At 34.9% G+C, this 12,571-nt stretch overlaps 1 protein-coding gene and 1 long non-coding RNA gene across 2 annotated transcripts; both read left to right on the top strand.

Moving 5' to 3' along the window:
- Positions 1-3,145: 3,145 nt before the first annotated feature.
- On the top strand, positions 3,146-3,666 carry LOC123902315. Its single transcript, XR_006807547.1, has 2 exons — positions 3,146-3,351; positions 3,444-3,666. It is a non-coding gene; the product is annotated as an uncharacterized LOC123902315 (long non-coding RNA).
- Positions 3,667-10,579: 6,913 nt separating this feature from the next.
- On the top strand, positions 10,580-12,267 carry LOC123884532 (late embryogenesis abundant protein D-34-like). Its single transcript, XM_045933645.1, has 2 exons — positions 10,580-11,504; positions 11,807-12,267. Exons 1-2 carry the CDS (start codon positions 10,878-10,880, stop codon positions 11,972-11,974), a joined length of 795 nt encoding a protein of 264 aa, XP_045789601.1. The 5' UTR covers positions 10,580-10,877; the 3' UTR covers positions 11,975-12,267.
- The last annotated feature ends 304 nt before the right edge of the window (positions 12,268-12,571 follow it).

Here is a 12,571-nt window from a genome sequence, read left to right as displayed (position 1 = left end):
AAGGTTGACTTTGATCCTAGTAAGATTAATGTGTCGTTTATGGGAACCTAAAGTTATTTCTCCGTCTTTTCCAGAAACAAGACCAAAACTTCCAAAACTATCCAAAAACACGACCAATGGTCGGTGTCAACAAAAACAACGTTGTGAACATGGCTGAGAATGAGATCCAAGTAGGTCCAACACACCCGCAGGACAGGAAATTGGCCTCCATCACGGAAAGCGACGATCCTAATTACGAAGAGTATGTACCTGAACCTCTGATGGATATCCCATCTCTACCGGTTGGAGCACCGATAGAAACGGTCATAGCGGCGCTGGTTAACGCGGTCAATTGCCAAGTGCAGTACATGCGGGAAAAAAAACTTGTGACTACAAGTTGTGGAGGAGTTGAGGATAACAAGTGCCTCAACGAGCACTACCGACGAAGTGGATCCCCATTATCTCCCCCGCGGGGATGGGATCACCCTCGAGGTCAAGGTCCCCACGACCACATGACTGTCTCATGAACAAATTAATCACCCCAAGGAGGGAACTATTGTGGAACTATAGAGAGAGGTTCAATAAAGTTGCAAAACTTTGAAATGAAATCTCTGCTATCTGACTTGCCTCACATTCATTCCAGACTTTTCATTTTCTCAGCTTTTAGTGACGGGTTTTTTTGCTTTTGGATACAACCAAAATTTGATTGCATTGATTTTCCACATTCTCTTCTTAAAGGAAGGCCTTGCACTACCATAAATTAAGTTTTGGTCACTAAGACACCTTAAAAGGCATCAAATTCTACTTTCTTCATATTTCAAACATTTAAGTCCTAAAAATATAAAGGAAGGACAAAAATTAAATAGTTCTAATAAATTTTAGGGTAAATGATCATTTACCCCCCTGCAAAATAAACAAATTTTCGTTTACCCCCCTATGCAGATTTTTTTTCTGTTTACCCTCCCGCAAAAAATAGATTCACTCATTTTGCCCCCCGTGTGTACAGCAGGACATGTGAATGTGCAAATCTGCTGACATGGCTTGTACACGTGGAAAAAATAATTAATATTTATTTTTTAGATTCCACGCCAGATAATATTTTTTTTTTAAAAAAATTCCTACAAAATAAAAAAACGGATTTTCCTTTTTCCCAAAAAAATCCTACAAATAAATTTTTTTTCCTACAAAATTTTTTAAAAAATTTCCAACAACAAAAAAATGAATTTTCTTATTTTGCTCCCAAAATAAATATTTACTTCAAAATAAAGTTTATTTTAAAAATAAAAATTTTAAAGATTTATTTTCAAATCTTTTTGAATTAAAAAAAACATGATCTTTATTTTTTAAAAACAAAACATTATTTTTTTGTTAATCTCTTTGAATTAAAAAAAATAGAAAAAGAAGTTTTATTCGTGTTTTCCTCTTATACCAAAATTATTTGCCCTAGAACTAGAAAAATAGAAGGAAGCAGAAGACAATAACGAAGTAGAAGACGACGACGAATATGATCACGACGGTGGAAGCAAACCGGCGAAGATTCTGTTTTTTTTTTAAATCAAAAAGACTTGAAAATAAATTTTTAAAATCTTTATTTTGAAAATAAACTTTATTTGGGAGAAAAATATGAAAATTCGTTTTTTTATTTTAAGAAAAAAATAATAATTTTGTACGAAAAAAACTATTTGTAGGAATTTTTTAAAATTTTGTAGGGAAAAAAATTTTATTTGTAGGATTTTCTTTAATTTTGGAAAAAAATTCGTTTTATTAATTTTGTAGGAAAATTTTTTTTTTGAAAAAAATATTATCTGACGTGGAATTTAAAAATAAATATAAATATTTTTTCCATGTGTACAAGCCACGTCAACAAATTTGCACAATCACATGTCCTGTTGTACACACAGGGGGCAAAATGAGTGAATCTATTTTTTGCAAGGGGGTAAACAGAAAAAAAATCTGCATAGGGGGTAAACGAAAATCTGCTTATTTTGCGGGGGGTAAATGATCATTTACCCTAAATTTTATTAAACGCATAATTTTTTTTTTGGGTAGAAAAACGCATAATTTATTCTAGTAAAATACTACTAAATATTATGCATATTTTAGTATTATCAGGAATTGACCAAAAAATTAACCTCAAATTCTCAACCTGAATAAATCCTTAATTCCTCAATGATTTTCACTATATAATTTCAGTAGAGACAATTTGAAACCCTTCCCTAATGATTGATAATAACCCAAGATCATTACAAAGTGTTTGCCAACTCAAATTAATCACCAAAATGCTCTCAACATGAAAATATTATTCCAATTTTGGTGTTTCTTTTCTGACTTGCTAAATATATTTCCGCGTGTTTATACAAAAAAAAAAAAAAAAAAAGAGGCATGAAATATGAAGAAAGTAGAATTTGATGCCATGGCTATAATCATGATTTGGTTGATTCGAATAATGCAAGAAATACGTCACATTAACTAATTTTCAGTATCATGATTCGAATCAATTATGATTCGAATAACTAAATGCAATAAGCGACAAGAACCAATTACACAACATGATTCAAATTACACCTAAAAAGACTTATTCGAGTCACCCTGCAGAAACTCAAAAAACCTGATTTGAAGACATATTCACCACATTTTGTAATCATGATGCAATCATATATGATAGATTAAGCGAGATAAAAATCTCTCTCTTGTCTTCCGTAAATTTACTCAATTTGTAGAAACATTACAATATACAGGGATCATGATTGGAACCGGGGATCTTTTTTAAAGAATGAAATTTTAACCACTAGAATACTTGATAAAACAATAAATCGTGTAATAATATATTGTTCATTTGAAGCTAAATGATATTATTAGTTACTAATTGATGAGAATTGCTTAATTATTCCATTGTTTTCATATATGAGTAATGTAATCCTCTGATACAAAAATACATTTTAATCATTGATTCAATTTTTTATACAACATTAAGTACTGTTGTTTCTCTTTTAAAATTTTCTCCTATCTATTACGAAAGGCTAAAATATAAATATATAATGCAGTCTAATAAAAAAAATAATGAACTTTTGATGATCATCAAAAAATATGTAAGATATTTACTAAGGTTAAGTAAGTGAACTAGAGAGACATATTGATTGACACATGTGTACATATTTAACATTAATTCAAATTTTATAAATCAATTCTTGCAACTCCTAAAAGCTAAAAACTGTTTAATTTAAGTTAACAAAGCTTGAACATTTTACTTATAAAGTGATCAAAATTATTCTAATTATTACAGGCAAATGACGAAAAATATGCCTCAAATTCTCATGTTTGTGTATGCTTTGATCATCCTTCTCTCACTCATTCTTGTTGCAACTTACAACAGTATGTCATTTTTCACACCATTTTCAAATTTATCTAATGCACAATATTATATCATCTTTTAATAACATTTTTTTCCTTATTCGACAATGCAGTTGACGTGCCTTGCAAAACTGACGAGGATTGTCCAGAGGCATCTCCTCCAAGAATTGTAAAGTGCATTAATAGTATTTGTGATGATATATCGGGGATACCATTTTAATTAGGTTTAAAATTAATTATGTTATCCTTAAGCAAATAATTTTATTTGTATATCATAATGTTTGTACTTTAATAATTTTCTTCAAAATTCTTGTAAGAAAAAAACTTAAAAATTTATATGTTTCTCTGGCCTTTAAATTTTTTATGACAAACTCTTAAGGTGTATTATTATACCATGCACGGCTTCATATCTTCACAAAACATCACTGTATAAATATAATATCTACTAGGATAAAAAAAACCAAAAAAAAATATTGACTTTAAAGTTGAACTTAATCATTTTAAAACGAGAGAATAATGAATCTTTAATTTACAAATTTATAAATATATGCATGAAATTGTAATTCACAAGTCAAAATAATTCATTTATTAACTTATGCCATGAGATGTTTGATATGACACATAAAATAGTGGAAGGGTACCGGCAAAAATATTAACACTTCAACGTTCAAGTCAGTATTTACTTAAGGTGGGAGAGTGTAAATTAGGTAAAATTGTGTGTACCTTGAAGATGGATGCACATTTGCATATATATGAAAGTGACGCGCATAATTGTTTTGACGGGTACACCATGTGAGTGGAATGAGTCACAAATATCTTAATGTCCGACATCAAAATTATGGACATTTATTGCACATCAAAGCTCTTTAGTTGTCTTCCAACAGTCATTGATGGCATTGATATGTCCATCAATGGTTTTGGCCCAATGTCGGGGACTATATATACTCCTATCATGCTTAAGAGTCAGGTACATTCTATTTTATTCTTAAAACCTTACTTCTCCTCTTACTAACTTAAGTTAGTAAGAGGAGCATCATTGGACAAAGGTCGACTCTGATCCTGGTAAGATCAGTGCCGTGTATGTGAGAACCTAAAGTTTCCTCGTCTTTACCAGAAACAAGACCAAAACTTCCAAAACCACCCAAAAACAAGACCAATGGCCAATGTCAACAACAACAACAACAACAACGTTGAGAATGTGGCTGAGAATCAAGTCCTGCTAGGGACAACACACCTGCAGGACGATCCTAACTACGAGTAGGATTTCTATGAACCTCCGATGGATATTCCACCATTGCCGGTTGGAGCGGAAATAGAAGCGGTCATGGAGACCCTGGTTAATGCTATCAATCACCAAGGGCAGTACATGCGGGAGAAAAACTTGTAACTACAAGTTGTGGAGGAATTGAGCATAACAAGAGAGTCGAAGAGGATCCTCATTATCTCTCATGTGGGGATGGGTTCACTCACCCTTAAGGTCCCCCGCGACCACGTGACAATCGCAGGAACAAATCAATCACCCCAAGGAGGTAAGAAGTGCCAAGTTGACTCTCCCCTAGGCGTGAATACAAGACTCCTCCTCGTCATTCACCTAGGAGGAACCGTCACACTCCTCCTCGTCGACATAATCGCCATTCACCACGAAGTGACAAAGAAAAGCCTCGAGGACCATTTTCGAGAAGGATTGTGAGGGTTCCATTACCCGTCAGAATGGGGAAACCCCTTGCCATGTTTTTAAAAATCGCATTTTAACTCGTAAAATCGTTCAATTTTACGTTTTTAGATATGAAAAGCGTGTTAAATCGGATGTAAACCTACACACTGCAATGTTGCAACAGACATATATGATGGATCGACCGATCCATATGACCACATTGAAAACATCGAGGCGGTCCTCGACTACAGGCGAGTACGAGGATACATCAATTGCAAGTTGTTTCCCACCACTCTCTATAAGGGTGCCATGACTTGGTATAAAGTCTGCTAAGGGTCAATTGATTCTTGGAGAGAACTTTGCTGCCAGTTTACCTCCCACTTTACAGCATCATGAAGGCATCCAAAAACGGAAGCCACTCTAGAAGCAATAGTCCAAAAAGAAGACGAACCATTGAGGAACTACATAGAAAGGTTCAATAAAGCTATAGGTCGAAGGCAAGACCGACGACTGAATGAAGATGTACCTACTCGACCGCGGGCTACACCAAGGAAGCGACTTCGCGAAGGTTGTTGGGATTGAAGAGATCGAAACACTAGATGTTTTCCTCGAGAAAACGAAAAAGTATATCCAGTACGATCCATATGACCACATTGAAAACACTAGATGCTTTCCTCCAAGAGAGCATATACTAGATGAATGATCAAACGTAGAATTTAAAAGGTAGGAATGCGGTTTCCAAAATAGCTCCCAGCAAAGCCAGGGATAGATACGAATGCGATTCCACAGGAGTCACGGCCACGTGTGTATGTACTACTTACACCTAACCATGGTGAGCAACTGAATAAACTAACTAAAAACAGAAAATTATACTAAGAACACGTGAAAATAAGGTAAGCGAATTTTATTGAAACTTGGAAATGTTTAGAAGATCGGGAGATGAATATTTACAAGAGTATGAGGTCCAATTTATAGCCTAAGGAACTTTAATTTCGTCCATCTCAATAGTCATATGAGTTTTATGACAGATAATGGACAAGTGAAATGAAAAGGAAAAAATTGTCGATTCCTTCTGCTGGGTCAGCCACAATCGTGCATGGGCTCACACGAGCTGTGGCAAAGCTTTGAAATGAAATCTCTGCTCTCTAACTTGCCTCACATTCATTCCTGAATTTTCATTTTTTCAGCTTTTAGTGACAGCTTTCCTTGCTTTTGGATACAACAAAAACTTGATTGCATTGATTTTCCACCTTCTATTCTTAAAGGAGGTCTTCAACTACCATAAATTAAGTCTTGGTCACTGATTACGGTATGACAAGTGAACCAGTCTGTCGTCGACTAATAAATTCTCAATTGAATGAGTTCGTCTCCACAGAGATCGTGTCAAAACTACTAGTTTCGTTTATGAATTATATAGTTTGCATTCGCTTTGGTTTTTGAAAGGGTTTTGATTCAGAACGGAAATTAAAAAGGGTTTTGAGAAATAAGGTAAGAAAACTAGGTTAAGTACTTCTAAATCCCTCCTCTACTCATGCTTGGTAACTTGGTGTTATATTATTTCGCATCCCTCACACTATTGCAATTGAAGATGCTATTTGTTAATCGAGATAAGAAAACCCATGTTGTCACTTATTACCCTTACCATGGTCTCAACGTTAAGCTTACTTTATTTTTATTTTTTTACGGTTTAAGCTTACCTTAATTAAATAGCTGTAAGCATGCAAAATTTAGACATGTAAATCTTAATCCTTATAACCCACATTCTCGAGTACTTGTACTACTGTTTCCAATTCTGATTAGTTATATTATCTTTTTAGCTCAGGATTTAAGTGTTTGTCACGAGATCACCTCAATCCTATGAGTTCATTCACTAATATGACCGGTATTATGAATAAAGCATTATAACAAGATAATAAAAGATAATAAACTGGATAGAAATAATATAAACTTTGAAAAACCAAATTACATAATATCAAGCATTTATAGAGAAGTTCATCTACCCAACCTAACCTAAAGGTATTTAGCTACTCAAAAGCATATTAAAACAATAAGCAGAAATATAAATAAAGAATAACCTCAATGCCTTGTTGAGAAAGCTTTGTCTCCCTATGGTGGGGGGAGTCTCCTTCCCTTGAGAACTCCTAATCCCTCTTTGGTCCTTAGAGTCTTTTACTTGTCTGAATTTTTGAATGAATAGTTGTGAAGGAGAAGAACTCTATTTGTAATTTTTTTAGATGTTTTGGGATTTTCCATCGTAGACCATCGTGCCACGATGGCTTCAATAATTGTTTGCCAAGATCATTACAATGTGTTTGCCAACTCAAATTGCTCACCAAATGCTCTCAACACGAAATTCTTAATCCAATTTTGTGTGTCCCTTTTATGACTTGCTAAATTTGTTTGTGCATGTTTATATAACAAACGAGGCATTATTTGAATCAACATACCATGGCTATGATTCGGTTGATTCGAATCATGCAAGAAATATTCCACATTAACTAATTTTAAGTCTCATGATTCGAATCAATATTATGATTGAATAACTAAATGCAATAAGCAACAAGAACAAATTACATAATATGATTCGAATTATTATAGCTAAAAAGACTGATTGGAGTCACCCTGCAGCTCAAAAAACCAGATTTAAAGACATATTCACCCCATTTTATAATCATGATCCAATCATATATGATTGGTTAAGCAAGATAAAAATATCTTTCTTGTCTTCTATAAATTTATACTCAGTTTGAAAAAACATTACAATATATAGAGATCATGATTGGAACCGTGAATCTTTTTTTAAAAATGAAATTTTAACCATTAAACAATAATCCCTTTTTGATGTAATAATATATTATTTTTTTGACGGTAATAATATATTGTTAAATGATATTAATAATTACTAATTGATGAGAATTGCTTAATTACTCATTGTTTTTCTGTGAGTAATGTAATCCTCCGATGCAAAATTACATTTTATTCATTGAATCAATTTTACAGCGGACTTTCACTTTCTAACTGTGGCCCTCTCTTCCTCTCCTTCTTTACTACTTATGGAACACGGACAATCCTTAAACTAAATACGTTCTAATGTTGGACATCGATGTCCGATACTAACCCTTATAATTATATTAAATTATATTATTTTTTTCCAAATTATTAATAATACCTATCAATATGTGTTGATGTCCGTGCAAACTTCGTAGCTTATTACTTTGCTCACCGTACCAGTCGGTGGAGGTATAATAGTTAACCACGAGAATGGATCCTCTCATGTGCAGTTTTCACTACAGGAGGTCCAGTCCCAAATCCAATCATTCATTTTTCAAATAAAAAAATTAAAATTGCAGTGATAATACAATGTGGGGCTTAGATTTTATTGGACAAAATAATATACTGGAGGGTATATGTCAATCAATGAATAAGAACAAGTCACATAGTGAATTTGCATGTGGATACCATAAGAAACTTGTAACAAATTTTTGAATTTGCATATATGAATTTACATATAGTTTGTTCTCATTGGTCGGTCCTCAATGTTGGGATTGATTGCAATGTAAGTCCCACATTGCTAATGAAGAAAAAGAAGGAGGTTAAAAAATAGCTATTGAAAGTCCCACATCGCTTAGAATTGTGAAGCAAGGAGGAAATCAAAGCTATATAATGGACCTAAGTTCTTTGTTTATAATTACACCAAGCAGTAACACTTGTAAACACTTTAAGTTTATATTTGTGTCTTTTTGCTTTTCTCTTATGCTTTTGTTTAAGAGTATTTGAGATGTAGTTCAAATATTTACTTTGGAGAGTGTGGGTGTATTGGGGCATGGGGTGATAGAGAGTGAAGTCTATGTGTTGTAACAATTTTCACATAGTGTTTATTCTCTGGTTGTCGGTTTTGACAACGGCCGTGGTTTTTTCTCCGGTTTTGGAGTTTCCACGTTATATTCTTGTGTTGTTGATTGCGTTCTTTTATTTTCTCTATGCCGGTTTTTCCCAACAACTGGTATCAGAGCTCTTGGTTTGATTCAGGAGGAGGGAGTTCCGCTGTGAAGTTTAGGCTAGAGAAAATTGATGTTTGGCTTGTAGAAAATCAAGTCAATGATGTGTTGATGCAATCAGGGTTACACAAGATCAGCTTGGAGAGGCGGTGGTAATAATACTCAACATCAGTCTGGAGAGGCGGTGATAAGAATACTCGGGTTACGTCTGAAACAACAATTTATTATGAGGATGCGAAGGTGCTAGTGGAAGTTGAGAATCGGTGGAGTGTTGAGTCATATGGACTTTGGAAGCTCCTATCACATGTGTTTGAAGAAGAAATACTTTTGAATCCCTATAGCTAGTTGAAGGTGGAGTTGTTCATCTTGGTGACGGAAAGCTTGTAAGGTTCAAGGTATGGGTGAGTTTCTTTTAAACACAATGCGAGGTATTTTCTTGAACTTTGATGCATAGATAGTAGGTAGATACTTGTTAGATAGTTCTACTATTATTGGTTATGCATCTGTTACTAGTGGTGATTCTCATGTTTTGGTTAAGTTGTGGATCTTCGGGTGGATACTTGTTAGTGACATGAGTTTAGTTAGACTAGTGAAACAACGTTTACTAGGTGATGTAACTAAACTGGAATTGTTGGAGCCTAACAATGGCCTGAAGGTGGTTTCATGGATGTTTGAAGTTGTTCAAGTGACACATGGGCATCGGTTGACATGGATGCAAGGTGTGTGATGATAGCGTGCGGGCATTGGTTGGCATTGATGCAAGGTACGCGGTTATCTCGATGGCTGATGAACTTCCAGAGAAAGCCAACATGGAAGTTGCACCATAAATTCTCAGCGAGGTTTCGAGATGAAATTCTTGGGATGGCTTGGTTCCAAGTGAAGAAAAATCTTGGGATGATTTAGTTCCAAGTGAAGAAAATTCTTGGGATGGTTTAGTTCCAAGTGGAGTATACTCTTTATGGTGGAGTATGATAATTTAATTTGTCGGTATAGACAATGAGAATTATGATTGTCGGTGAAGACAATGATTGTCGGTATAGACAATGGAAGCAGAAGATAATGATTGTCGGTGTAGACAATGAAGATTGAAGACCATTACAATCAAGGTGGAGATTGTTGGGATTGATTGCAATGTAAGTCCCACATTGCTAATGAAGAAAAAGAAGGAGGTTAAAAAATAGCTATTGAAAGTCCCACATCGCTTAGAATTGTGAAGCAAGGAGGAAATCAAAGCTATATAATGGACCTAAGTTCTTTGTTTATAATTACACCAAGCAGTAACACTTGTAAACACTTTAAGTTTATATTTGTGTCTTTTTGCTTTTCTCTTATGCTTTTGTTTAAGAGTATTTGAGATGTAGTTCAAATATTTACTTTGGAGAGTGTGGGTGTATTGGGGCATGGGGTGATAGAGAGTGAAGTCTATGTGTTGTAACAATTTTCACATAGTGTTTATTCTCTGGTTGTCGGTTTTGACAACGGCCGTGGTTTTTTCTCCGGTTTTGGAGTTTCCACGTTATATTCTTGTGTTGTTGATTGCGTTCTTTTATTTTCTCTATGCCGGTTTTTCCCAACACTCAATTTTAGAAAAAACCTTATAATTCACGTTCTGGAATGGATATAGAACATTGGTCTTCCATGTGTCATGCATTTCGGTGCTTCAATGCCACCTGTAACTTCAAACATGGAACAGCCATCTATTCCTCGGTGACAAGTGTAAATTCTCCATTATTCATCACCATATCTTCTATTTTATTCTATGGTACTGTACTCTGTATATATAGTATAAACTCAAAGTTCAAAATATAATACAATACAATACAAGTTACACAATTTCATTCAAATTAAACCAATATACCCAAAGAGTATTTCCAGAGAGACTAAATTGCAGAACCATGAGTCAAGAACAGCGACAAAGACCAAAAGAAGAGCAATTCCCCAAGCAAGAACCAATCAAATACGGTGACGTTTTCAATGTCTCGGGAGAATTAGCATCACAACCAATCAAACCAAGAGATGCAGCTCTAATGCAAGCAACAGAGAATCAAGCTTTAGGACAAACCCAAAAAGGCAGCCCTGCCTCCGTCATGCAATCAGCAGCCGCAGTAAACGCCGCCGTTGGTCTTGTAAACCGCGACGACATGTCAGACATAGCCAAAAACCAAGGAGTGGCTGTCTTTGAAACAAAAGTGGGTGGAAACAGAGTGATCACTGAATCGGTTGGGTCAGAAATTGTTGGACAGTTTGTTGAACCTGATGTGCCTATGAATGATCCTGGTTTGGTTTTGGACCCTGAGGCTATAACAATTGGAGAAGCTCTTGAAGCTTCGGGTTTAACTCCAGCTGGTGATAAGCCGTTGGATCAGAGTGATGCTGCTGCTATACAAGCTGCTGAAATGAGAGCTACTGGAAAGAATCATACTGAGCCTGGTGGGTTGGGCGCCATAGCTCAGTCGGCAGCCACTAAGAATACTAGAACTATGCCTGCTTTTCAGAAGACAACATTGGCTGATGTCGTATCGGTAACTTCTTAATTAATAATATATCACAAACATTTGCAACTCTATTTATAGCCTTTGTCTAATATTTTTCACTATTGATAAATATGTTAAATCACATTTCATTTTATCACATAAGGAGTTATGTCTAAGAAAAGACCCATAAATCTAATGCCTCTAGGATTTAGAACTTATGGTGTAATGGTGTTCAATTCATTTGTATGGTTGTTCGAGTCCAGTGTGAAAATAAATTTGTACATATATATGGCAACTATATATTATTGTATATGACTGACATATGGTTATGTTCCATGGTTTGAATGGAGGGTGCAAGAGAGAAACTGGGAGGGGACAAGGCTGTGACGCGACAGGATGCGGAGGGAGTAATAGGAGCCGAGCTTAGAAACAAACCCGACATGAGAACTACACCGGGTGGTGTAGCTGCAACTGTGGCAACAGCAGCCACACTCAACCAAAACAGGAAGAGTGCGTGATATATACTTGGAGATGGAAATTCCAAGTTTTTGAGGCCACAGATAGATCATGGAGTCTAAACAAATCAATGAAGACTTTAGGCTGTGTTTTTTTTGTCTAAGTGTTGTTTGTGAAACTACATTAGTCCTAGTACCACTATGTTTTACTTGTACTTATAAAAAAAGCTACCTTTCCTTTTGTAGTCTCTTTTTGGAAAGAATGGTTTGTTCCACCATATATACATCTTTAGTTTGTGTGTGTACTTGAACCAATGTTCTTACCTTAAATGAATCAAAGAAAGAACTTTATATAATTTGAAGCATATATTTTTGGCCACTGGTTTTTCTGGACTGGCCAATGAAACACAAAGTTTCATTCAGAGGCGACTATTAGATCTCCTCTAATGTGAGTTAGGCACCAAGCTCAACGCTTGAGGAGCAAGGTATATATAAGAGCAAGCAATGTTAGCTGAAGTAAAAATTCATAAATTAAAATTATCTTTCATTATAGAAAAAGCGCATGTAGTGCTTACAACGTTATATATCATTACACCAAAACAGAACATAGTGCTTACAAAGAAAATATACTAAGCCTAAAATTAAAAGCATATTTATAGC

The sequence above is a fragment of the Trifolium pratense genome, linkage group LG1, assembly GCF_020283565.1.
Source record: "Trifolium pratense cultivar HEN17-A07 linkage group LG1, ARS_RC_1.1, whole genome shotgun sequence".
Classification (NCBI taxonomy): Eukaryota; Viridiplantae; Streptophyta; class Magnoliopsida; order Fabales; family Fabaceae; genus Trifolium; species Trifolium pratense.
The sequence above is the reverse complement of the archived record's forward strand: the minus strand, read 5'-3'. Positions and strand labels throughout refer to the sequence as shown.